Source organism: Piliocolobus tephrosceles, chromosome 20 (assembly GCF_002776525.5).
Source record: "Piliocolobus tephrosceles isolate RC106 chromosome 20, ASM277652v3, whole genome shotgun sequence".
Classification (NCBI taxonomy): domain Eukaryota; kingdom Metazoa; phylum Chordata; class Mammalia; order Primates; family Cercopithecidae; genus Piliocolobus; species Piliocolobus tephrosceles.
In genome coordinates, this window is record NC_045453.1 from 1,193,481 (window position 1) to 1,221,293 (window position 27,813).

General features: G+C 40.7%; 1 protein-coding gene across 8 annotated transcripts in view; it reads right to left on the reverse strand.

Moving 5' to 3' along the window:
- The window catches only part of PTPRA (protein tyrosine phosphatase receptor type A), a 148,515-nt gene that overhangs the window by 95,614 nt on the left and 25,088 nt on the right, over positions 1–27,813 (reverse strand). For 5 of the 8 annotated variants that reach the window (XM_026455213.1, XM_026455220.1, XM_026455216.1 and 2 more), the window contains exon 2: positions 6,115–6,201. The exons of 2 other annotated variants lie outside the window; for them this stretch is intronic. In XM_026455213.1, coding sequence (XP_026310998.1) covers positions 6,115–6,141 — 27 coding nt within the window. In that variant the 5' untranslated portion in view covers positions 6,142–6,201. Of the gene's footprint in view, positions 1–6,114; positions 6,202–27,813 lie in introns of those variants that run through there. One more of the 8 variants, XM_026455221.1, reaches the window with a different exon arrangement.

Genomic DNA, 27,813 nt, shown 5'->3' on the forward strand with positions numbered 1-27,813 from the left:
GGCCAATGCTGTGGTCAACTATTAATGTTCATATAGGAAAAGAAAGTGGGGAGAAGACTAGTTTAAGAAATAGTAAAAGAAAAAACAGCAGGCCAGGTGTGGTGGCTCACACCTGTAATTCCAGCACTTTGGAAGGCTGAGTGAGGCAGGTGGACCACTTGAGCCTAGGAGTTCAATACCAACCTGGCAACATGGCGAAACCCCGTCTCTACTAAAAAATACAAAAATTAGCCAAGCATGGTGGCATACTCTTGTAGTCCCGAGAGGAAGGAGGATCACTTGAGCTCAGGAGTTTGAGACCAGCCAGGTCAACATAGTGAGACCCAGTCACTACTAAAAATTTAAAAAATTAGCTGGGTGTAGTAGAGCATGCCTATAGTTTCAGCTACTTGGGAAGCTGAGGAGGGAGGATTGCTTGAACCTGGGAGCTCGAGGCTGTGGTGAGTTGTGATGGCACCACTCAACTCCAGTCTGGACCACAGGGTGAGACCCTGTCTCAAAAAAAAAAAAAAAAAGAAAGAAAAAGAAAAAGAAAAAAGATTAGGAGATAAAGTTATGACAACCTCAAGGAAAACAACCAAAAGCAAAGAGTTTTTAAAAAGGACAGAATAGATAAAAACATTATATGAACGACCCAGGAAGTTCAGTATCAGAAAGCTGCTGACAGAAAGAACCAAAAAATGGAGAGCTATGAGTCTGCAGATCTAATAAGGGGCCCACCAAGTACACCTCTATGGAATTCCAGACTATATAGAACATAAAAGCTTTCAGAAAAGAAGAAAAACTACTTTCCTATATGAAACTTCCTATTTCTCAAGAACAAAAAGGGATGTCAGAAGCCATGAAGCAATGACTTCAAAATTTTGGGGAAAATAATAGGCAACCTAGAATTTTATAGTCAACCAAACCATCATTCGAACATGAGGGTCTTAAAAACAAGACACCAGAGGCTAGACACGGTGGCTCATGCCTGTAATCCCAGCACGTTGGGAGGCCGAGGCGGGCTGATCACAAGGTCAGGAGACTGAGACCAGCCTGGCTGAACACAGTGAAACTTCATCTCTACTAAAAACACAAAAAATCAGCCAGGCATGGTGACGGGTGCCTATAGTCCCAGCTGCTCAGGAGGCTGAGGCAGGAGAATGGCGTGAACCCAGGAGGCAAAGCTTGCAGTGAGCCGAGATCGAGCCACTGCACTCCAGCCTGGGGAACAGAGTGAGACTCCATCTCCAAAACAAACAAACAAACAAAAAAACAGATACCAGAAAGAGTCAAAATTTATCTGCCATGTACCTCTTCTCTCAGTAAGTGACTTGCGAATGAACTCTAGTAAGATAGATAGATATACTGATCGACTGATTGACTGACTGAGACGGAGTCTCACTCTGTTGCCTAAACTGAAGAGCAATGGTGTGATCTCGGCTCTGCAACCTCCACCACCCGGGTTCAAGAAAGTCCCCTGCCTCAGTCTCCCAACTAGCTGGGATTACAGGTGCCCACCACTATGCCTGGCTAATTTTTGTATTTTTAGTAGAGACAGGGTTTTACCATTCTGGCCAGGCTGATCTTGAACTCCGGGCCTCAAGTGATCCACCCACTTCAGCCTCCCAAAATGCTGGGTTTACAGGCATGAGCCATCGTGCCCCCTAGCCTCTAGTAAGATTTAAAAAACAAATAAAAAGAAAGATTGATATCCAAGATCAGTGGACCCAACCTCCCCGCATCCCCCTCAAAGAAAAACCGGTAAGGAAAATACCAGTATGACTGTGTGGATAGCCTAAAAAACAGTTAGTGTAAACTGGTCTTGGAGTGGAGTGTATGACTAGCCTAAATTTGGGCCACAGTGTATGGTCTAAACTAGCCTTGACAGGCTAGAGTGTATGATTGAGATCTTGGGGAAAAGTGAAACTATAATAACAGGCAAATAGACAAGAAAATTAGAAACTCCAGGGACAAAATTTTATGAGAAAGTTACAGTTCAAATATAAAATATAAAGACATGATTGGAAGCAACTGATAGTTTCAGAAACAGAATTCACTTTTTCTTCATTTTCTCGTTTGAATAGCCCAGGGTCTATGACATTGAACCTATAGAGAAAGAAATAAAAACCCAGAAAATGCTGCTTGGCCTGACAGTGAACAATATTTACTTCGCTATAATAATGCAAATACTAAGAGGGCGCGGTGGCTCACGACTGTAATCCCAGCACTTTGGGAGGCCGAGGCGGGTGGATCACCAGGTCAGGAGATCGAGACCATCCTGGCCAACATGGTGAAACCCTGTCTCTACTAAAAATACAAAAATTAGCCAGGCATGGTGGCATATGCCTGTAATCCCAGCACTTTGGGAGGCCAAGGCGGGCGGATCACTTGAGGCCAGAAGTTTGAGACCAGCTTGGCTAACAAGGTGAAACCCTGTCTCTGTTAAAAATACAAAAATTAGCCAGGCATGGTGGCAGATGCCTGTAATCCCAGCTACTTGGGAGGCTGAGGCAGGAAAATCACTTGAGCCTGGGAGGCAGAGGTTGCAGTGAGCCAAGATCACGCCACTGTGCTCTAGCCTGAGTGACAGAGCAAGACTGTCTCAAAAAAATAAAAATTAAAAAAAAAAAAAAAAGAAAGAAAGAAAGAAACAAGAAAAGGAAAAAGGAGAGGAAGAAAGAAGGAAAGAGTGCTGAAAATTAACCTAAAAAAGGAGGTTCAAGAGTACTTCCGAAAGTTAGAAATATAATCACTTTATGAGTTTAATTGGTTTTTTGTTTTGTTTTTTTTGAGACAGAGACTTGCTCTGTCACCCAGGTTGAACTGTGTCCCCCAAAAGATGTTAAAATCATAACCCCCTACTCAGATCCTGTGAATGTGAACTTATTTAGAAAGAGGATCTTTGCAGATGATCAAGTTGAGATGAACTCATTAGGATGGTCCCTACTCCAATGACTGGCACACTTATTTTGAAAAAGGAAATTTGGACACAAGAGACAGATATGCACAGAGGGAAAACAATCTGAAGATACAGAGAGAATGCCATCTACAAGGTAAGGGATGCCTGAGGCTACCAGAAGCTAGAAGAAAATCACAGAACAGATTCTCCCTCACAGCCCTCAGGACTTCCCTAGCCTCCAAAACTCTGAGACAATAAATTTCTATTGTTTAAGCCACCCAGTTTGTGGAGTTTTGTTACAGAAGTCTGAGGAAACTAATAAACAGCAGCAGAACAGGAAATAATACAAATATTAAATAGGGGGATAGTGTAAGGTAAATTCCCATTTTTCACACTGGAGAGGCAAAAAATTATGTTGTCTTTTTTATTAATAAAAGAATTAAGAAGAAATAGCATATACATATAATTTAGAATTATGGAGGTCACCAAAAAGCAGAATGTAAAGAAACTGAAGCCCTTGTGCATTGCTGGTGGGAATATAAAATGATGTAGTACTGTGAAAAACAGCATCGTGATTACTCAAAAAATTAAACATGGAGCTACCATATGATCCAGTAATTTTACTTCTAAGAATATACTCAAAAGAACTAAAAGCAGGGACTGGAACAGATGTTTGAACATCCATGTGTTTTGTTTTGTTTTTCAATGGAGACAGTCTCACTCTGTCACCCAGGCTGGAGGGCAGTGGCACCATCTGGGCTCACTGCAACCTCCACTTCCTAGGTTCAAGCGATTCTCCTGCCTCAGCCTCCCAGGTAGCTGGGAATTACAGGAAAGCGCCCCCATACCTGGCTAATTTTTGTATTTTTGGTAGAGATGGGATTTCGCCATGTTGTCCAAGCTGGTCTTGAACTCCTGACCTCAGGTGATCCGCCTGCCTCGGCCTCCCACAGTGCTGGGATTACAGGCATGAGCCACCGCACCCAGCCTACACCCATGTTCATAGATAGCACCATTAGTCACAACAGCCAAAAGGTGGAAGCAGCCCAAGTATCCATCAATGAATGAATGGATACATATAATGTGGTATAAATATACAACAGAATATTATTCAACCATAAAACGGAAATTCTAATACATGCTACAACATGGATGACTTGAAAACAAGGTCATCTATGTGAAATAAACAGGATACCTTTGTGAAATAAACCAGACGCCAAATGACAAATATGATTCCACTTACACGAGGTAACTATTATAGTCAAATTCATAGAGACAGAAGGTAGAATGGTTGCCAGCAGCTAGGGGAAGAGGAAATGGGGAGTTAGTGTTTAATGGATATGCAGTTTCAGTTGCAGGAGATGAAAAAGTTCTGGAGATGGATGGTGGTGATGGCTGCACAACAGGAATGTACTTAATGCCAATGAATTGTGTACTTTAAAAGTAGTTAAAATGATAAATTTAATGTTATATATATTTTACCACGAGAAAAGTATGTATATGAACACATTAAGATGTAAGAACTTTTCAGGCCAGGCGCGGCGGCTCACGCCTATAATCCCAGCACTTTGGGAGGCAGAGGCAGGCGGATCATGAGGTCAGGCAATTGAGACCATCCCCGCCAACATGGTGAAACCCCGTCTCTACTAAAAATACAAAAATTAGCTGGGCATGGTAGCATATGCCTGTAATCCCAGCTACTTAGGAAGCTGAGGCAAGAGAATCACTTGAACTCAAGAAGCGGAGGTTGCAGTGAGCCGAGATCGCGCCACTGCACTCCAGCCTGGTGACAGAGCAAGACTCCATCTCAAAAAAACAAAACAAAACAAAACACCTTTTCAGTGCTGCAGAGGCTCTCTCATACCTCTTTCCAGTCACAACCTCCCACCTCCTGTCAGAGGAAGGGATCTGACCTTTATCATTGTAGTTTAGTTTTTCTCCGTAATTCTGCTATATCTACTTTTTCTTGTCCATCTGGTTTCTTTCACCCAACCTTTTATCTACGAGATTCACCCATGTTGTTGTGTGTACTGGTAGTTTGTTTCTTTCTATTACTGAATAAAATTCCATTTTATCAATAGTGTATATCAATCTTTTTTTTTGAGACACAGTCTCGCCCTGTTGCCCAGACTGGATGGAGTGCAGGGGCGTGATCTCACCTCACTGCAACTTCTGCCTCCTAGGTTTAAGCCATTCTCCTGTCGCAGCCTCCTGAGTAGCTGGGATTACAGGCGTGCACCATCACACCCAGCTAATTTTTGTAATTTTAGTAGAGATGGGGTTTCACCATGTTGGCCAGGCTGGTCTCGAACTCCTGACCTCAACTGATCTGCCCACTTTAGCCTCCCAAAGTGCTGAGATTACAGGTGTAAGCCACCACGCCCAGCCATATATCACAATTTATTTAACCATTCTCCTGTTTTTGGACACCTGATTAGGTTCCATTTTTTCTGGCTACAATACATAGAGCTGCAGTGAATATCTGTATGTGTACTTTTGTGTAGACATATATGTTTCATTTCTCAAAGGTGAACACCTAGAATTGAAATTCCTGGGTTATTAGATAGGTGCATGTTTCATAAATATTGCCAAACAGTTTTCTAAAACTGTAGAGTTGGTTTACATTCCCATTTAAAAACCTTGGAGATCATCTGTGCTCTACTCAAGAAGCTTTAATTCAACAAAGGCAGGCTGGCAGGGCACTGACTTTGGTTTTTTTTTTTTTTTTTTTTTTTTTTTTGAGACAGAGTTTCATTCTTTGGTGCCCAGAATGGAATGCAGTGTGCGATCTCAGTTCACTGCAATCTTTGTCTCCTGGGTTCAAGGAATCCTCCTGCCTCAGCCTCCCGAGTAGCTGGGATTACAGGCACATGACACCACACCTGGCTATTTTTGTATTTTTGGAAGAGATGGGGTTTCACCATGTTGGCCAGGCTGGTCTTGAACTCCTGACCTCAAGTGATCTGCCCACCTCGGCCTCCCAAAGTGCTGGGATTACAGGCGTGAACCACATTGCCCAGCCTTTTTTTAAAAAAAGGCTCTTTAAGTGATTCTGATTCACAATCAGGTTAAGAAGTATCTTAAAGGATAATTACAATGTTTGTAATCATAATAAAATAAGCTACTCTTACAGCTTAGAAACAAAATGAAGCAGGAAAGAATATGATGTGAGCTTTATTTAAGGATACTACTTGACTGGCAAAAGCCTACTCACAGTTCTGGTTTTCTCTTACCTTAGTTATTTGAACTGCATCATCCATTACCACTCACTGGAATTCCATAAATATCTTTTTTTTTTTTTTTTTTTTTGGTTGTGTCACCTGCAACCAAAGGAAAAATACCTTTAGAAATATACAACATCCCTGAGCAGATTGTTTTAGCTTAGGAATGCAAGATCAGCCTAGGCAACATGCAAAATCCCATCTCCACAAAAAGCAGACAGGCAGGGTGGCACACGCCTATAATCCCAGCTACTTGGGAGGCTGAGGTGGGAGGATTGCTTGAGCCCAGGAGGTGGAGTTTGCAGTAAGCTGAGATTGTGCCACTGCACTCCAGCCTGGAAACAGAGTGAGACCCAGTCTCAAAAGAAAATAGCCAGGCACGGTGGCTCACGCCTGTAATCCCAGCACTTTGGGAAGCCAAGGTGGGTGAATCCCTTGAGGTCAGGAGTTTGAGACCAGCCTGGCCAACATGCTAAAACCCTGTATCTACTAAAAATACAAAAATTAGCCGGGCATAGTGGCACGCATCTGTAATCTCAGCTGTTCGGGAGGCTGAGGCAGGAGAATTGTTTGAACCCAGGAGGTGGTGGCTGCAGTGAGCCCAGATCGCGCCACTGCACTCCAGTTCAGGCGATAAAGTGAGACTCCATCTCAAAAAGAAAAATAAGGCCAGGTGCAGTGACTCACGCCTGCAATCCCAGCACTCTGGGAGGCAGAGGCAGGCGGATCACCTGAGAAGTCAGGAGTTCGAGACCAGCCTGGCCAACATGGTGAAACCCCATCTCTACTAAAAATACAAAAATTAGCCAGGCACGGTGGTGGGTGCCTGTAATCCCAGTTACTTGGGAGGCTGAGGCAGGAGAATCGCTTGAACCCAGGAGGGGGAGGTTGCAGTGAGCCGAGATTGTGCCAGTATACTCCAGCCTGGGCAACAGAGTGAGACTCCATCTCAATCAATCAATAAAACAGTCCTATTTAAACACTACGGATGGTTTTGGAGAATGGAGTATATTCTAACAAGATGTTTCACAGAGATCCTTAAAATTCCAGGAGTCACAGAACAAAGCTCCATCTTAAATAGTTCAGATTTCTGAATAGCTCATAGGTCTTTCAAGTAAGGGTAGTATGGAACACTCCTCTCTGTCCCACAACTTGGACTATGCCACCACAGGGTTGTTTATACACCATTAGGCCCTTCCTAGGGAACATATGGCAGTGTCTAAAGATACTTTTGACTATCACAATTAATAGCAGGGAGGCTGTGCTACTGGCATCTAGGGGACAGAGGCCTAGGATGCTGCTAAGCATCTTACAAATCACAGGACAGCCCCCTGTAACAATGTATCTGGTCCTATATGTCAACCATGCCAAGGCTGAAAACCTCTACATTGATCAAAGACCTACCTTTAGTCAATGACTGTGTGAAGTGGTAGTACAAGAGCCTAGTCATTTCTACCCCTTGTGGTATTCCTCTTTCAGACAACCTGGGTAGGCAGAGACTTTGTCAGGTGTGCACTGCAGTCTGATGGCTCTCCATACCCAAACATGTTCCCTTCCCCTTTTCTTCACAGGCATTACTCCTCTAATAAGCCCTTTGCCCTCCAATCCCATCTGTGTCTGCTTCCTGTAGAATCCAGCTGGCACAGAAATTAACATTCACATTCACACTGAATGGAGTGTACATTCACACTGATGGAGAAACAAGAACCACTGGGGGGGAGGGGGGAAGTCCCAATAAATAAGCCAAAATGTTAAAAATTCTAGACTTCTGTACTATCCAAGTATTCCATAACAGCCATCTATTATTTATACATAATAAAGAAAATATTAAAGTAAGACTTTATACTAGATTTTGCTCCTGAAGACATGTTCTAATGGCAGGCTAAATTGCTATACTTTGTATATACAGTGTACCCAAATTCAAGGAAGGGTGAACAACTGTTGGTGTTCTTCAAAAAAAAAAAAAAAGCATATTCCCAGGTACTAAGGAAATAAAAGATCAGACAATGGGCTTCACAGACATTTCATAAGCTCAGCTTCCTCATTTGTTAAATCAAAGTTATACTATTAATAGTTTAAAAACTTTTAGAGGAGACTACAGAGCCCATTCAGTTTGCCCTCCTGCTTTCAGAGATGAGACCAATGTCCCAGACAGAATGACAATAACTGGGCAAGCAAAGCACAGTTGTTGGCTTTGCTTCTCAATGTCTGGGTCCATTTTTCTTTCCAGGTACAATGTAATGCACCTAAATGAAGAAAGCACATTAAGCAAACAGTTCCAAAAAGGTTACAATATTAAGATTATTCCAAGAACTATTCAAAATCTAGCCCTTCACTCCATCATGAAAACTGAATGGTGGCATCTGATACTGCCATTCCAGGTTTTCTTTCTGAGTACTCAACTCCCTCAGCACATAAATAGGCTCAAGGCTTTAACATCTTTAAAAAACCTCTCTAGAACAAACTACATTCCCAATGCCTCCCATCCCAGCCATTATTTCCCTCCCCCTTTCCTCCTTGTCAATATTCTCAATAGTTCATACTCTCCCACCTCAAACCAGGGGCCTTTGACATAACACCCTCACCTGGCCTCTATAGAAACTGCTCTTGATTCATCAGTCACCGATGATCTCAAATTACAGGATCTGACCACCCTAAAATTCCCATCATCACTCCCTCAGAATTTCTTTTCCTCAGCAGAAGTACCTAGAACTATCCCTTAAATGTTGGTGTTCCCGGTGTTCCATCTTCCAATCTTCTCACTCTGTACCAGTGGCTGCACATCAGAATTGCTGGGGGAGCTTTCAAAAATTCCTGGTGCCCAAGTACAGCTCAGGTGCATCATAATCTTGGGAAAGAGGGGGTTGGGGCTGAGTTCCTGGAAATGTCTGTCTGGATGTTTGGTTTTAAGCACTCCAGGGATTCCAATGTGTAGGCAGTGCTAAAAAGCACTCCTCCATCCAGTCTTCTTGAACTCCTCTTTTCTTCCCACATCCATTTCCAGCCTCAGGCTCTTTCCAAACTCCAAACCTATAAATTCCCTTGCCTTCTAAACCTGCATATTCACAAGCACCTCTGATTCAAATAATCAACACTCACAGAAATGTTATCTTCTCCCATATCTCTTCTTCCTTAATTGCTTATTTCAATGGATAAAAATTACCACCTACTCATTGAGTTAGCAAACTTTTTCTGTAAAAAGCCACACAGTAAATGTTTGGCTCTGTAGGCCAAACAGCCTTTGTCACAATTACTCACCTCTGCTGTTGTGGCAAAAAAGCAGTCATAGATACATAGTTTCAGCAGAGCTATATTCTAATAAAACTTTATTTATGAACCTTTAAATGTTAATTTTATATAATTTCCATGTTACAAAATAGTAGTCTTCTTTTGGGTTTTTTTTTTTTTTTTGAGACAGAGTCTCACTCTGTAGCCCAGGCTGGAGTGCAGTGGCACAATCTCGGCTCACTGCAAGCTCCGCCTCCCAGGTTCAAGCCATTCTCCTTCCTCAGCCTCCCGAGGAGCTGGGACTACAGGCACCCACCACCATGCCCGGCTAATTTTTTGTATTTTTTAGTAGAGATGGGGTTTCACCGTGTTAGCCAGGATGATCTCAATCTCCTGACCTCATGATCCGCCCGTCTCGGCCTCCCAAAGTGCTAGGATTACAGGTGTGTGCCACCGTGCCCAGCTCTTTTTTTGATTTTTTTTTCCAACCACTCAAAGATGTAAGAAACATTCGTAGTTGGTGGGCTATGCAAAAACTGGCATTGGGTTGTAGTTTGCCAACCCAGATCTACCCCCTTGCCAAGCTAGAAATCCTAGTTGTCCCAATTACTTTCTTTTCCTTAGCCGTAGAGTCAATCCTTAACTCTGTTGCAAACTACTTTAACTGTTTATGGCCTCCCCCAACTAACAGTAAGATCCTTGAGGGTGAGTGGAGGTTGCAGTGAACTATGATTTTGCTACTGCACTCCAGCCTAGGTGGCAGGGCGAGATCCTGTCTCTAAAAGATAAAAATAAAAAGATCCTTGAGGGTAAGGACTGTGTCTTAATAATATCCACACAGCCTAGCAGAGTGTCTAGAACACTGTAGGCAATCTTCCTTTAAGTCTTTCGCCTAGTTCAAAACACACAGAAATTCCACCACCACGAAAGGCCATTACATATCCTATTAATTTGAATCTTTCTTTATTCTAAGGCATCAGTTTCTTTTTAGTTTAACTTATTACTGAACTTGATAATAAAGTTTAAAGGGAGGAAAAAACTCAGCAAATTTTAAAATGCATTAAATAAAGGCTCAGGCAGACATGACCCATATTTCGTATTAAGCACAAGTAATAAAGATCATTGCTATCCAATTACTTAATAACTGCTTAATTTCTGTTTTCTGGGTACTTTTTCTGCTTGGAAATTTGAGACAATCAACTTAGTCAAATCTTGGAAGATGTCAGTACAATGGCTGATTACCAATTATAGATAATCAACACATCAAAAAGCAGCAGCTCAACAAGGATCAGAATAAAAATAGGTATATATTAAATATGTGTCAGACACTGTATCGAACTGTACAATGTATATTATTCAAGGTTACCTTCAAAACAGCACAGGAAATAGACACTTCATTTTGAAGATACTACCAATGAAGAAACTATGGCACAGAGTAGTTATTAATAAATAACTTGTCTACAAGCAACTGGTACATGGCAAGACTGAGACTCAAACCCAGGTGTATATGATTTCAAAATCTGCTCTTACCCACTAGCTAAACAAAGCCTATAATTCATGTATGTCAACAACCACATGAGGAAAAGAGCTTTATCCAAAAGGAACTGAATGAAAAGTTTTAAAGCCCTGTTTGAAATGTACCATAGCTGTCATATACTCCTAAGGATGGTGCAATGTACACAGCTGGTGAGGCTTTCCAATCATGGTCTAACTAAATGAATAAAACAAATGGGAAGAGCCAATTTGTGGATATGGCAGACCCTCCTACCCCAAAGACGGGAAATAAAATCTTTTTCACAAATCAAACAGAGTCCACAAATCAAACAATAGTACCATCCCCAACTGTTAACAGAGCCATTCATAGGAAGTCCCATGCTTACTACGGCAACTACTGATCTTGCTACTCACCACATTTCTACTTTTTTGCTTCCTCAGGAAGCAGACAGGAAAATCGCTCTCCTGATCTATTTTGTAAAGAGGAGCTATCATTTAAAAATAGAGTTTTATAAGTGAATATGTAGCCAGGCACAGTGGCATGTGCCTATAGTCCCCAGCTACTCCAGAGGCTAAGGCAGGATCACTTGAGCCCAAGAGTCAGGGTTTAGCCTGGGCACCCTGTCTCGTTTTTAAAAAAAGAAGAAAAAGAGAATACGTACAAAGTAATTAATACTTTGCCTGACACTCAATATTTCTCTATACTAAACTCCATCTTTAAAAAACACTGTCCTTTTTTTTTTTTTTTTCTTTGAGACGGAGTCTCACTCTATCGCCCAGGCTGGAGTGCAGTGGTATGATCTCAGCTCATTGCAACCTCTGCCACCCGGGTTCAAGTGATTCTCCTGCTTCAGCCTCCAGAGTAGCTGGGATTACAGGCGCCTGCCACTCTGCCCAGCTAATTTTTGTATTTTTAGTAGAGATGGGATTTCACAATCTTGGCCAGGCTTGTCTTGAACTCCTGACCTCAAGATCCACCTGCCCCAGCCTCCCAAAGTGCTGGGATTACAGAGCCACTAAGCCCTGAAGTCTGACCTTTTTTTTTTTTTTTTTTGAGATAGGTCTCACTATGTTGCCCAGGTTGGTCTCTAACTCCCAGCCTCAAGCAATTCTCCCACTTCAGCCTACCAAGTAGTTGGGATTACAGGCATGTGCCACTACACCCAGCTCTATCTTTTTCTAATCTAGTAATACAGCAAACTAGAAAATTATTAAAACTCTCCAGCTACCAAAATCTAGAAATGTTGGATAAATGTAAACATCCTTTGAAAAGCTTAGCTAAGTTCTCAAGGGAGCAGGAAAAACTACCAATGGCAAGAAAGCAAAAAGTGAACCAAAGCTAAAGCTGACCTCTGTATTGGGCCCAGGAGCATTTGTTAAGACTTCTGAATAACAAGGGAGGAAAGAAGACAGGAAATAGGAGAAGGGTAGGAAGGGCTCTGGAGAAAAAGTCTCTCATGAAATTGTGGCTCTCTAAGGCCCAAGGTCTCAATGAAAATAGATCAGAGAAAATCTACCTTCAAGAATAAGGAGACCCCAAACAAATGGAAAGACATCCTATGTCTTTTTTTTTTTTTTTTTTTTTTCCAGAAATAAAAAAGCTTTCATGTCTGTAATCCCAGCACTTCGGGAGGCCGAGGCTGGCGGATCACTTGGGGGTCAGGAGTTCGAGACCAGCCTGGCCAACATGGTGAAACCCCATCTCTACTAAAAGTACAAAATGTAGTTGGGCATGATGGTGTGTGCCTGTAATCCCAGCTACTTGGGAGGCTGAAGCAGGAGAACTGCTTGAACCTGGGAGATGCAGGTGGCAGTGAGCCAAGATTGTGCCACTGCACTCCAGCCTGGGAAACAGAGCAAGACTCCGTCTCAAAAAAAAAGAAAAAAAAAAAGAAATTAAAAAGCTGACCCTAAAATTTATATGGAATGGCAAGGGACTCCGAATGGCCAAAACAATCCTGAAAAAGAAAAACAAAGTTGGAGAACTCATATTTCCTGATTTCAAAATTTACTGCAAAGCACCGGTAACCAAAGCTGTGTGGTAATGGTATAATAAGTGATACATAGATCAATGGAATAGTTTTAAATGAGTCGAGAAATAAATCCACACACCTATAGTCAACTGATTTTTATTATTTTATTTTTTAGAGACAGTGTCTCATTCTGTCACCCAGGCTGGAGTGCAGTGGCACAATCAGAGCTCACTGTAGCCTTCACCTCCTGAGCTCAAGTGATCCTCCTGCCTCACTCTCCCCAGAGGCATACACCACCATGGCCAGCTGGTGATGAAATACTGGCTTCAAGCAATCTTGCCATCTTGGCCTTCCAAAGCTCTTGGATTATAAGCATGAGCCACTATGCCATATTGTCAAGTACTTTTTGGGAAGAGTGCTAAGACAACATTCAATGGGGAAAGAACAGGCTCTTCAACAAATGGCACTGGGACAACTGGATATCCACATGCAAAAGAATGAACCCTTACCTCATACCACATATAAAAATTAACTTGGGACTGAAAGTGATGGCTCACGCCTGTAATCCCAGCACTTTGGGAGGCCAAGGTGGGCATGGATTACTTGAGTCCAGGAGTTCAAGACAAGCCTAGGCAATAACAGTGAAACCCCATCTCTAGAAAAAACACAAAAATTAGCCAGATGTGGTGGCACAAGCCTGTGATCCCAGCTACTTGGGAGGCTGAGGTAGGAGGACAGCTTGAGCCCAGGAGGTCAAGGCTGCAGTGAGCCAAGACTGTGCCACTACACTCCAGCCTGCACCACAGAGCAAGACCCTGCCGCAAAAAACAAAACAAAAAAAACAAAGTGGATTAAAAACTTAAAAAGCTACAACTATAAAATTATTATTATTCTTTTTTTTTTGGAAACAAGAGTTTCACTCTGTGGCTTAGGCTGGAGTGCAGTGATGCAATCTCGGCTCACTGCAATCTCTGCCTCCATGGTTCAAGTAATCCTCCTATCTCAACTTCCCGAGTAGCTGAACAGGCACACGCCATAGGCTAATTTTTTGTATTTGAGTAGGGATGGGTACCATCTTGCCCAAGCTGATCTTGAAATCCTGGGCTCAGGCAATCCGTCTGTCTCAGCCTCTCAAAGTGCTACGATTACAGGCATGAGACAACGCACTTGTTCTAAAATTATAAAATTATTAGAAGAAAACATAGGTAAATCTTCATAACACTGAATTTGAAAACAGATTCTTAGATATTGCACTAAAAACCATAAGCAACAAAAAAACTGACAAATTGGAATTCATCAAAATTTTGAAAGACAACCTATGGGACGCAAGAAACTATGTGTTAATCAGATATCACATATCTGATAAGTGTCTAGTTATCAGAACAGATAAAGAACTCTTACAATTCAATAACAAAAAAGACACCTCCCATATAAAATAACAAAAAAGACACCTCCCATACAAATATATGTATACACATATTTACATTATGTAATATATGTTATATATTATATATAACATATATTTAGTGAAATATAAAAATTATATGAAATTCAAACTTCTGCATCCATAAAGAATGTAGCTGCACTCACTCATTTCCTATTGTCTGTGGCTGGCTTCAGACAACCTTTTGTGGTTTTCATTTGTTTTGTTTTGTTTTTTTTTGAGATGGAGTCTCACTCTCATCCGGGCTGGAGTAGAGTGGCTTGATCTCAGCTCACTGCAACCTCTGCCTCCGGGGTTCAAGCGATTCTCCTGCCTCAGCCTCCCGAGTAGCTGGGATTATAAGTGTGCGCCACCACGACAGCTAATTTTTGTATTTTTAGTAGAGATGCGGTTTCACCATGTTGGCCAGGCTGGTCTCAAACTCCTGACCTCAGCCTCAGCCTCCCAAAGTGCTGGGATTTACAGGCATGAGCCACCGCACTAGGCCTGTTTTGTTTTCTGAAACAGGATTTCACTCCATCACTCAGGCTAGAGTACAGTGGTGCAATCACAGCTAACTGCAACTTCGACCTCCTAGACTCAAGGGATCTTCCCTATCTTTTGAAGGTTACATTAAATAATGTACGTTATACAGTCTGACACAGTGCCTGACACAAAACTACTTAATAAATGGTACTTATATATTATTATTCTGATCCTTGTTGAACTGCTTTTTGATGTGTTCTGGTTATTCATAATTGGTAATCAGCCACTGTACTGGCTGGCAGAGTGGAGTGGCTTATATAGCTTTCCACTGCTGCTCAGTATAGCACAAATCACAGTGACAAAGTTATAACTCAACAGCATGTTTGGTGCCACACATGTATATTGTCACACTGTGACATTTTATTTTTTTATTAATGCATAACTGTTAGTTATCAGTAACTAAAAGTAGTTATTATTTTGACATGTTATTAGTACATAACTATCATTAGTTATTAGTGCATAACTATCATGTCAAAAACAAATGCACTTTGAATGTCATGTTTTTTATTTAATTTTTTTTTTTTTTTTTTTTGAGACGGAGTCTCGCTCTGTCGCCCAGGCTGGAGTGCAGTGGCGCGATCTCAGCTCACTGCAAGCTCCGCCTCCTGGGTTCACGCCATTCTCCTGCCTCAGCCTCCCAAGTAGCTGGGACTACAGGCGCCTGCCACCTCGCCCGGCTAGTTTTTTGTATTTTTTTAGTAGAGTTGGGGTTTCACTGTGTTAGCCAGGATGGTCTTGATCTCCTGACCTTGTGATCCGCCCGTCTCGGCCTCCCAAAGTGCTGGGATTACAGGCTTGAACCACCGCGCCCAGCCTAATTTTATATTTTTTAAAAACTAGAGATGGACTTTCACTATGTGGCCAAGGCTGTTCTTAAACTCCTGGGTTCAAGCAATCCTCCCACCCTGGCCTCCAAAAGTGCTGGGATTACAAGTGTGAGCCACCACACCCAGCCTGAATGTCATGCTTTTAAGGCACAGTGGAGGGTATGCATTGTTTTATTAAGACAAGATAGGAAAACGTTTTATTATGCAATGATTCTAGTCATCCCTTGGTATCTGTGGACCAACTGTGGATACTAAAATCTACGCATACTCAAGTCCCACAGTGGCCCAGAGGACACAAAAATTTCACTGTTCTGTATCTGGGGGTTTCCTCAAATAACATATTTTTGATCCATGTTTGGTTGCAGATGTATAAACTGCTGATTGTATTTATTGAAAAAAAATCCTCATATAATTGGACCTGTGCAGTTTGAAACCATGTTGTTCAAGGAGTCAACTGTCTATCTGTGCTAAAAGAATTCAAAATACATCAATGTTACCAAACTAAGGACTGATCACAGTATTTCCGACTCACAGGAAAGCAATGGTCAGAAAAATTTGAAAATTTAAAGTAGAATATTTCATCACAGCAAGGAGGGAAGGTAAGGAATAGAAAGTAAGTTTCTAAAGGGGGAAGTTTCTAAGTAGCTCATTTGTTAGCAAAGCAAGAAAAGTAATATTCTAGTGATAAGTTAATTAAATCATGAAGAAGCTGAAGAAAAGTATCCAGAGAAAATAAACTTGTTTAAGAATATTAATTAGCCTTTCTCTAGGCTTTCTCCAGACGGCTAACAAAAAAAATTTTTTTAATTTAATATAAGATAATTAGGGCCGGGCATGGTGGCTCAAGTCTGTAATCCCAGCACGTTGGGAGGCTGAGACGGGCGGATCACAAGGTCAGGAGATCGAGACCATCCTGGTCTACATGGTGAAACCCCATCTCTACTAAAAAACACACAAAAAACTAGCCGGGTGAGGTGGCAGGCGCCTGTAGTCCCAGCTACTCGGGAGGCTGAGGCAGGAGAATGGTGTAAACCCGGGAGGCGGAGCTTGCAGTGAGCTGGGATCCGGCCACTGCACTCCAGCCTGGGCGACAGAGCGAGACTCTGTCTCAAAAAAAAAAAAAAGATAATTAAAAAAAAAAAAAGAGTATTAGCCTTTTGACAAAACCATTTGCTCTAACAGTTGAAAATATTAGGAGCAAGATCAATAATCTGTTTTTTTAAAAAAAAACAAGGCAATTGAGGTTAAGTAGATTTCCATCTCTTTTGATGAGTTTGATAGATGTTACAATACTGTTCAGATGTTTATTCAAGGAGTCAGTGCCAAGTTTAAAACAACTGAAGAATGAGCTTCTATTAATAGTCTGTGTTGAACAACTACAAACAAGAAGTTGAAAAAGTATTAATTCCATATAACCTAAAGTGGAATCTCAGATATGTTATCATTGATAATGGTAAAAATATGTGTGAAGCAGAAAAAGGTTTAGTTGGGTAATTTACAAAACTTGTGAAGATGTAAGTTGGTTATTCATGTTTTTTATCAACAGGTATTCAATGAAAAATATCTGAATTTATCATGAATTATTAAACCAACCATGTTAATGGTAAATTTCATTCACTGTCATGGGCTTAACCATTGTCAGAAACAGAAGCTGAATAACCTGACTTGCCCAGGCACACAGCAGTTTGATGGCTGAGCTGTACTAAAGTTTTATCATGCTGTTTTTTTTTTTTTTTTTTTTCTTTTCAGCTTGGAGCTGAGATTGAAATTTTTCACAACAATAAGACTGCTTTCAGATACTATGATCAAACAATAAATGGCTTTGAGAATTAGCTTTTGCTGTAGATTTTATAATAGTAAATTCAACTTAAAATTACAGGACAGAACAGTACTTATATATGAAACTTAAACTGCTGTTATTTAGACAACCAACTTTTGAATCATAAGCAACATTGAGCTGCTTTATACACTTTACATGCTATCAAAAGTTAAAACAAGAAGTGAGATCTCCATTCCCAAACAAATTTGCAGTGGATACAGTTTCTTAGCTCAAACTACATTTCCAGAATAATTTTTAGGACCTTAATGTACAAGGAAATTTCTATATTTCAAAATCTATTTAACCGCAATTGTGGAGCTTCTGTCTAACCTTCGATTGGAAGTAATTAAGCAGCAACGAATAATATACTAAAAGGTAAATGTTATAAGAAAAATCTAATTCTGTAAATGCTTCCTGAGTTATTAATTAAAATCATACGTTTATGGGCTGGTATCATTTGACATGTATGTGTGAAGACGTGTCAAAGATGAAATATATAAAATCTCATTACAGATCTGCATTAATAGATGAATACTTGCAATCAATTTTGATGATTATTGAATAGGAAGCACTAACTCTGAACCCCAATTAAGCAAAATGTTATCACTCCAAAAAGAATTCCATTCTTCTCATTAGTATACCTGTATTTCAAAAAATTGTGTTTATTATTTTGAATTTAATCAATAAGAAATTTCTCAAAATTTGTTGTTCTCTTGTTATATCAGAACCTACAAATCCCTTGATTCTACTTCAGCCTGCAAACTCTAAAATATTTACTATCTGGCCCTTTATAGAAGGATCAGATAATTACTTCTTTGCAGAAAGGTTTTCTTCAGCCTAAGCATATAAAAGCTTGTCTTCAACCTCCTTCTGGGATTGGTAAAAACTTACCTAACACAAATAGGACTCAGGGCTTACTGGTTACATGAAAAAGTACAGTATATTAGGTAATTTTAAAAATGTAACTGAAATATTTGATTTTTACTTAAAACAAATACATGTCACCTGCCAATATTATGGTAAAAAACCAAGGTCTCTTCTTTAAGTACATTTCTACTGTTTCAAATGTTCTCTCTTGCATATTCATTACTGATATATCATATCCATAACCCATCATATCCATAATCCACACTTGTGATTTCAAATTTCAGTTTCTTTAAATGGAACAAGAATCTAGGCAACTGTAAGACAACTTCGTATACAGAACGTTTAAGAATTTTATGAGGCCAGGTGCCATAGCTCACACCTGTAATTCCAGCACTTTGGGAGGCCGAGGTGGGTGGATCACCTGAGGTCGGGAGTTTGAGACCAGCCTGACCAACATGGAGACACTCTGTCTCTACTAAAAATACAAAAAATTAGCCAGGCGAGGTGGCGCATGCCTGTAATCCCAGCTATTCGGTAGGGTGAGGCAGGAGAATCACTTGAACCCAGAAGGCAGAGGTTGTGGTGAGCCGAGACCATGCCATTGCACTCCAACCTGGGCAACAAGAGCAAAAAAAAAAAAAAAAAAAACAGAAAAAGAATTTTATGAGTTCCACCCCTAATCTTTCAAAATACTCATGCCCACAATTAATAAGACAGTAATTTGGTGGAAAAGGGGATTTATATTTATCTAATTTGTTCAAGATCTACAACTAAATTTTCCTAAAAACAACTACTTTTTGCAGTCATATTTTATTAGTTTATATAATGTTTAATTAAATTATGAAATTAGAGTAATAAACGTAACTGGCATAAGCAGATTTGGAAAACATACTGACCCCCGGAGTGTAAAATTCAACCAGTGACAGCTGAAAGCAAGATGTGCTAGAGAGCAGCCAACTAACCATGAGTGTTCAACTTTTCTTAGGAAACATTCAGTATATTCTAGAGGAGGAAAAGAGTGTGGTAATTTCTGTACTTTGATTATATATACTCTATATCAGTAGTCCCCAACCTTTTTGGCACCCAGGGACCAGTTTTGTGAAAGACAATTTTGCCATGAAATGGAGGGGTGGAGGATATGGTTTCAGATTTTGGGATGAAGCTGTAACACCTCAGATCATCAGGCATTAGATTCTCACAAAGAGCGTACAACCTAGATCTCTGGAGTGCATAGTTTGCAACAGGGTTTGTGCTCCTATGAAAATCGAACACTGCTGCTGATCTGATAGGAGGCGGAACTCACGTGTAATATTCTCTGGCCTAATGTTCACACCCTGCTGTGTAGCCCAGTTCTAACAGGATGGTCTGTGGCCTGGAGGTTGGGGATCTCTGCTCTTTATAATTTGGTGATTATTTGAATATAGTCTAAATTAGAAACCTGTACATATTTTTCCCCAAACAGCCCACTGTTTCAGGATCATTCTTAGTAATTGATCATTTTCTCCCTGATTTTTAAATGCCACTTTCAACATATTCCTTTTTTCTTTCTTTTTTTCATTTCATTCCTTCCTACACACTGACACTTTCACGTTCTAAATTCCTATACATATTCAGGTCTGTTTCTGGACTTTCTATTTTTCTCTAATTACTTTTCTTTTCTTTCTTTTTTTTTTTTTTTGGAGACAGAGTCTGGCTCTCTAGCCAGGCTAGAATGCTGTGGTGTGATCTCGGCTCAATGCAACTCTGCCTCCTGGGTTCAAGTGATTCTCCCACCTCAGCTTCCTGAGTAGCTGGGACCACAGGCGCACGCCACCACGCCGGGCTAATTTTTTGTATTTTAGTAGAGACCGGGTTTCACCATGTTGGCTAGGATGGTCTCGATCTCCTGACCTCGTGATCCACTCACCTCAACCTCCCAAAGTGCTGCGATTACAGGCGTGAGCCACCGTGTCTGGCATTGCTTGTCTATTCTAACACAGATGCCAAACTGCCTTAAATAACTTTCTGATATAATTTACTATCTGGAGGGTCAAGTGTCACATACCCTTCCCCCTTCTACTACCCACCAATTATTATATTTAAAATTTTTTCAAAATTTTCTAAACAATTCAATGTACTCTTCTAAATGAGCTCTACATGCAATTTGTCAAGTTCTCAAAAAGGTTCACCCCACTGGGCTTACAAATCAGTTTGTATTTAATCTGTAAAATAATTTCGGAAGCAATGATACCTGTGCAATATCTTGGTAATATTTTATATCCTTTTTTTTTTTTTTGAGAGGGAGTCTTGCTCTGTCGCCCAGGCTGGAATGCAGTGGCGCAGTATCAGCTCACCTCCCAGGTTCACGCCATTCTCCTGCCTCAGCCTTCCAAGTAGCTGGGACTACAGCCGCCTGCCACCAGGCCTGGCTAATTTTTTGTATTTTTAGTAGAGATGGGGTTTCACTGTGTCAGCCAGGCTGGTTTCGATCTCCTGACCTCATGATCCACCCGCCTTGGCCTCCCAAAGTGCTGGGATTATAGGGTGAGGCACCGCGCCTGGCCAATATTTTGTATCTTTAAAAAAATCCTTCAGTAAAGCTTCATAGTTTTCTTCAAATTAGTCTTGCCTATTTCTCATTAATTTGCACTCTATTTCTGTATCATTTAAAAATTTTTAAAATTCTGCTAGTGTAGCACTTAACATGAATTTAACTTTATAAGAATACATAGACTGGGCACCATGGCTCACATCTGTAGTCCCAGCACTTTTAAGGCCAAAGCAGGAAGATCACTTGAGCCCAGGAGTTCAAGACCAGCCGGGGTATCATAGCAAGACCCTATCTCCAAAAAAAAAAAAAAAACAAAATTTAAAAATTAGCTGGGCATGGTGGTCTGTGGTCCTAGCTACTCAAGAGAGGCTGGGGCGGGAGGACTGCTGAAGTCCAGGAGGTTGAAGTTGCAGTGAGGCATGATTGCATCACTGCCCACCAGCCTGGGTGGGTAAAGATTCAGGATCAAAAAAAAAAAAAAAAAAAAAAAAGTTATGGAAACCCACCAAGCAAATCCTTAAAAGGGATAGAAAAACAGATGGCTTATTCATCTGGAGTAGGGAGGAGCTTCCTAAATCTGCCATCTCTTATAAACCTAAAACAAACATGCCTTCCTTCCTTTAAAAGTGTTTCACAAATAAGTTCTGTACAAACTTTCTCTGAATTTACTTTTCGGCCTTTACAATCCCATCAATAATTCTTTTTTTTTTTTTTAAGTTGGGGTCTCACTCTATTGCCCAAGCTAGAGTGTAGCGGCATTATCATGGCTCACTGCAGCCTCAAATTCCTGGGCTCAAGTGATCCTCCTGCTTCACCCTCCTGAGTAGTGACGGCTACAGACATGTAACCCCCATGCCCAACTAATTTGTGTATTTTTTTTGCGGAGTCAGAGCCCTGCTATGTTGCCTAGGCTGGTCTTGAACTCCTAGCCTTAAGCAATCCCCCGCCTTAGTTTCCCAAAGCACTAGGATTACAGGCATCAGCCACTACGCCCAGCCAATAATTATATTTCTCACATATAAATGGAATAGCCAACATTTGCTAAGTGTTCCCTATAAGCTAGGCACATTACACAACTTTGCTCACTTACTCCACATCACAACCCCATGAAGTGGACATTATTTTACAGGTTGAGTATCCCTTATCCAAAATGCTTAGAACCAGAAGTGGTTTGGATTTCAGGTTTTTTAAGATTTTGGAATATTTGTACTACACTTACTTACCAATTGAGCATCCTTAACCCGAAAATCCAAAATCCAAATGCTCCATGGAATAAGCATTTCCTTTGACCAGTCATGTAGGCATTCAAAAAGTTTCAGATTTTGGAGCATTTCAAATTTCAGATTAGGAACACTCAAACTGCACTATCTCCCATTTTGCAGATGAAGAAACTGAGGCACAGAGAGGTTAAGTAACTGGCACAAGGTGACATACCCAAAAAGTAGCAGAGATGGGATTTGAACCCAGGCAGCCCAGCTTCAAAATCCACAAAATATTATGAAGTCATATTTTCATCTCATTAGTGGGTTGGCTTTAATGGGTCAGTTGAAAACCTTCATTGTGCTCATTATAAAGCTCAGCACATCTACAATTCAACATTTTGAACTCTTAAAAACAAAAAATAAAACCCTCAAATTAGAATTAGTAAAATTCTAAAATTAAAATCTAAACTTCAATATTCTAAAAAAGAAACCAATTGTTCTATATTTTATAGGTCCTTCTGTTTAGACACAAACCTTGGGTTAAATCACTGCAGTTTTGTTTAGTAACCTGTTAATACTTAACTGAATCATTTAAATCTATTCAAAAATGTTCCCAAGCCTCCTCTAGGATGACCTGGAACTATTTGGCATCAATCTTCCCAATATCTATTATTAAAGAATCTCATGCTTTTAAAAGAAAGAATCAGACCAGTGCTGGCAGCTGCCAAGAATGAGTTTACTGCCGGGTTTCCATGACTGCATCAATCTGGGACCAGCATAAGTGAGAAGACATATCCTTGGAAACCAACTCTTTGCTCCCCTCAATTAAGAAAGGAAGTAGGAAAAAAAGAAAGAAAGCAAGCTTCTGAATAATTTGATTTGTGTTCAATGTGCCCGTTGCACATGATAACCATGGGTGAAAGTTGTGCAATCAAAATTGTGGTAAAGTTATGAGGTGCTTAGTGTTTATCGAGAATATCTCATGATCTGTATAAAACATTTTGGTTTCAATCTTCAAAAAAAATCATAATTGGACAGGCAAGGCGGCTCACACCTGTAATTCCTGTACTTTGGGAGGCCGAGGAAGGTGGATCACCTGAGGTCAGGAGTTTGAGACCAGCTTGACTAACATGGTGAAACCCCATCTCTACTAAAAATACAAAAATTAGCCGGTGTGGTAGTGCCCACCTGTAGTCCCAGATTCTCAGGAGGCTGAGGCAAGAGAATCACTTGAACCTGGGAGGCAGAGGTTGCAGTGAGCTGAGACTGCACCACTGCACCCTAGCCTGGGTGACAGAGTGAGACTCTGTATCAAAAAAAAAAAAAAAAAAAAAAAAAAAATCACAATAAAAGCTGTACCAACAAGAACTTTATGAATAAAATACCTAAATGGGAACAATATTTACTGCTACTCAATATCTTTACTGTTCAATTGCATGCTAACACCTGAATTCTCCACATACACCCTGTATGCTCTAGAAGTACTCTGTTTTAGGTATTGTATATTGTAAAATTTCAAAACAGAAGATTTTTCCAAATTAGGGAGCAGAGTCAATATAGTTACAATAATACATATACTTTATAACATAAGTAACAGGTTCATTCATCTCAACTACATTTCTAAGGCAAGAACTTACAATAAGAGCAAATGAGTTTTAACAACATATATTAAATACAGACTCCCTTTCTTAGATCAGGAGTCATACTACCCCTCCTTCCCTGGAGTTATAAATATACTTCCTGCCATCAATAGCAATAGCTGAAGCAACCTCTCTGTTCAAAGGAACTAAAAATACATTATTGTACATATCCTCCCTTCAGCTACCCACCCACCATTACAAGAGGAACTGACGGAAATGTAAAAGCTGTGTAAAGTTCAGCTGAGAGCAGTGTAGACTGTAATTTTCCTCAAGAAAAAAAAAAAAGGCCGGGAGCGTTGGCTCATGCCTGTAATCCCAGTAATTTGGGAGGCCGAAGCAGGTGGATCACAAGGTCAGGAGTTCGAGGCCAGCCTGGCCAAGATGGTGAAACCCCGCCTCTACTAAAAATACGAAAATTAGCCGGGCACGGTGTCACGCGCCTGTAATCCCAGCTACTCCGGAGGCTGAGGCAGGAGAATCACTTGAACCAGGAGGCAGAGGTTGCAGTGAGCCGAGATTGCGCCACTGTACTCTAGCCTGGGTGACAGAGCAAGACTCCATCTCAAAACAAAACAAAACCAAAAAAACAAAATTAGGCTAGCTCCAACTGAATGATGTCAAGGGAGGTAACAATCAACTATTTCAGTCAGGGTAAATTTTTTAAATTTTGGAGAAGCTGTTATTAATTTTTTTTTTCTCACTCAGTCTGGTCTCAGACTCCTGGGCTCAAGTGATCTTACTGCCTCAGTCTCCCAGAGAGGAGGAGCTTTTTTTTTTTTGAGACAGAGTTTCACTCTTGTTGCTCAGGCTGGAGTGCAATGACACGATCTCAGGTCACTGCAACTTCCACCTTCTGAGTTCAAGCAATTCTCCTGCTTCAGCCTCCAAAGTAACTGGGATTACAGGTACCTGCCACCACGCCCAGCTAATTTTTTGTATTTTTAGTAGAGATGGGGTTTCACCATGTTGGTCAGGCTGGTCTCAATCTCCTGACCTCAGGTGATCCACCCGCCTTGGCCTCCCAAAAGTGCTGGGATTACAGGCATGAGTCACCGCGCCCAGCTAAGAAGCTTTTCTTGATCACAAGTTATATTTTGTATTTCATTAACTGTTATTTGAGGACTGGTATTATCTAACTGAATCACAGTAATGGAAATTTATGAGTATCAAAACCATGCAAACTGAGTACTACCTATATGTAACAATGGCTCATAGAACTTGAAGGAGATCAGCCAGCTCATTCAGTGGGGCTGGGGGCAAGAAAATGGCCTACATAGTCAGGAGATTGTCACCAACAGGAATATGAGTAAAAAGGACAATGAGAGAGCCGAGCATAGTGGCATGTGACTGTGGTCCCAGATACTCAGGAGTCCGAGGCGAGAGGATGGCTCGAGGCCAGGAGTTTGAGGGAACAGTGAGCTATAATCGTCTCACTGCACTACTGCCTGGGTGACAGGGCAAGACCCCATCTAAAGAATGAATGAATGAATGAAAAAAAAAAGGAGAGGCAGATTTTTCGTTTTGTTTTGGTTTTTTTGAGATGGAGTCTCACTCTGTCACCCAGGCTAGAGTGCAGTGGTGCTATCTCAGCTCACTGCAGCCCCCACTTCCCAGGTTCAAAGGACTCTCCTGCCTTAGCCTCCCAAGTAGCTGAGATTACAGGCGCCCACCACTACAACACCTGGCTAATTTTTATACTTTTAGTAGAGATGGGGTTTCATCATGTTGGCCAGGCTGGTCTCGAGCAACTGACCTTAAGTGATCTACCTGCCCTGGCCTCCCAAAGTGCTGGGATTACAGGCAAGAGCCACTGCGCCCGGCCTCAGATTTTTCAATGTCAGAAAAGGGAAACACTAGAAGAAACCCCATTGTGTTGGATTGGAATTAAGAGCACTGGAATGAAATCATGTCTTTAAATATTTATAGGGAGATACAGATGTATATATGTATGTACAGACATGCATACATATCTATATAATCATTCTTGATATTCTGTAATTGATGATTTAGCATCTTGAAAGGATGGGCCAAATTAACGACCAAAGTTGTTTACATTCATACCATCCCTGTTTTTCAGGCTGCACAGAAATCGTATAACAAACCCTCCAACTACAAATCTCAACATTTGTGTTTCTCTTTCTGCTCAATAGGGGATGTCCCACCTAACAACTTTCTAGCACTTTAACAACAAAAAAAATCTCACCCATCCTTTCCTCTGGTTCCTTCTGCCTCCCCATCATTCTTTGATCACTTTTTTTCTTACTTTTTGGAACAGTAAGATTTTCTGTGGGCTGGGCATGGTGGCTCACGCCTGTAACCTCAGCACTTTGGGAGGCCAAGGTGGGCGGATCACCTGAGGTCAGGAGTTCAAGACCAGCCTGACCAACATGGTAAAACCCTGTCTCTACTAAAAATAGAAAAATTAGCCAGGTGTGGTGGCAGGTGCCTGTAATCCCAGATACTTGGGAGGCTGAGGCAGGAGGATCACTTGAACCCAGGAGGTGGAGGTGGCAGCAAGCAAAGACCACGCCACTGAACTCCAGCCTGGGCAACAAGAGCAAAACTCCATCTCGAAAACAAAACAAACAAAAAAAAGAATGATGAGGACATGGAAAAAGGACACAGGAGCTAGCTTGAAAGGGTTCCCATAGGCCAATTTGGGACAATTTGAACATCAAAAAATAAATGAAAAAGGAACAAAATAGGAATCAATGAGGCTGTGCTCGTATGTTTAAAATATTTTTAAAAAACAAAAACAAAAAACACAGAGAAAGCTTTTCCTTAGAGTGAAATGGCAAGTGATTGGCCAGGCACGGTGACTCAAGCCTGTGATCCCAGCACTTTGGGAGGCCGAGGGAGGTAGATCAGCTGAGGTCAGGAGTTCAAGATCAGCCTAGCCAACATGGTGAAACCCCAACTCAACTAAAAATACAAAAATTAGCAGGGCATGATGGCAGGTGCCTATAATCCCAGCTGCTTGGGAGGGTGAGGTGGGAGAATCACTTGAACCTGGAAGGCAAGAGGTTGCAGTGAGACAAGATCGTGCCATTGCCCTCCAGCCTAGGTGACAAAGCAAGCCTCTGTCTCAAAAAAAAAAAAAAAAAAAAAAAAAAAAAAAAGGAATGCCAAGTGATGAATTCAGAAGAAATAATGAAATTTTTAAAATATACCCTGTAGCAGCCACTATAACAACTGATTCAGGCACAAATCACCAATGGATGCTAAAACTAGTAAGCAAAAATTTGATGAGAAATAAGCTATTTATATAGTCTCAAAGTATCACCCCACAAAATGCATTATTACTTACTAACCAGTAAGTATGAAATATTTCTAAACTAATTTTATAAAAACTTGTCAGCCAACATCTTAACCAAGTGGTAAAATTAAGCATAACCAGTAACTGGACGAATTAACATGAACCTCCTGATATGATAAAGTGAGAAGAACACAATATCGTGTCTTTGGTATTCCTGTCAAAAATGCATAACCTAAATCTATTCATAAGGAAACATCAGACTAACTCAAATTGTGGGACTTGCTACAAAATAACTGTCTACTCTTAAAAAATGTCAAGATCACTGAAAATAAGGAAAGACTGAAGGAACCATTCCAAATTAAAAGATATTGAAGAGACATGACAACTAAATGCAAGGCATAATCCTGAATGGTCCCTGAATCAGAAATAAATGAAGGGGAAAGGGAAGAAGTTTTTCTGCTTTTCTTTTCTTGAGGGAATTTTGTTGGTTTCTATTGTTTTATTTTTGCTACAAAAGACATAATAGGAAGATCAGTGAAATTTGAGTAGGGTCTGTGAATTAGATGGCAGTATTATATCAATGTTTATTTCCTGATTTTAATAAATGTGCTGTAGATCGATAGGAGAATATCCTTGTTTTCAGGAAACATACCCTGATTTAGGGGTAATACAGCATTATGTCTGCAATTTATTTCTCAAATGATTCAGAAAAATTACATAGATAGATGGGTAACATGATAAAGAGGAGACGCACTTGTAAAACATTAACAACCGTGGATCTGGGTAATCCAGGCCAAATGGCAAATAAATACCAACAATTTCCAAAGGATTGAAAGTGTATATAGGCCATATTCTTTGTGTGTGTGTGTGTTTGTTTTGTTTTTTTTTTGTTTTTGAGATGGAGTC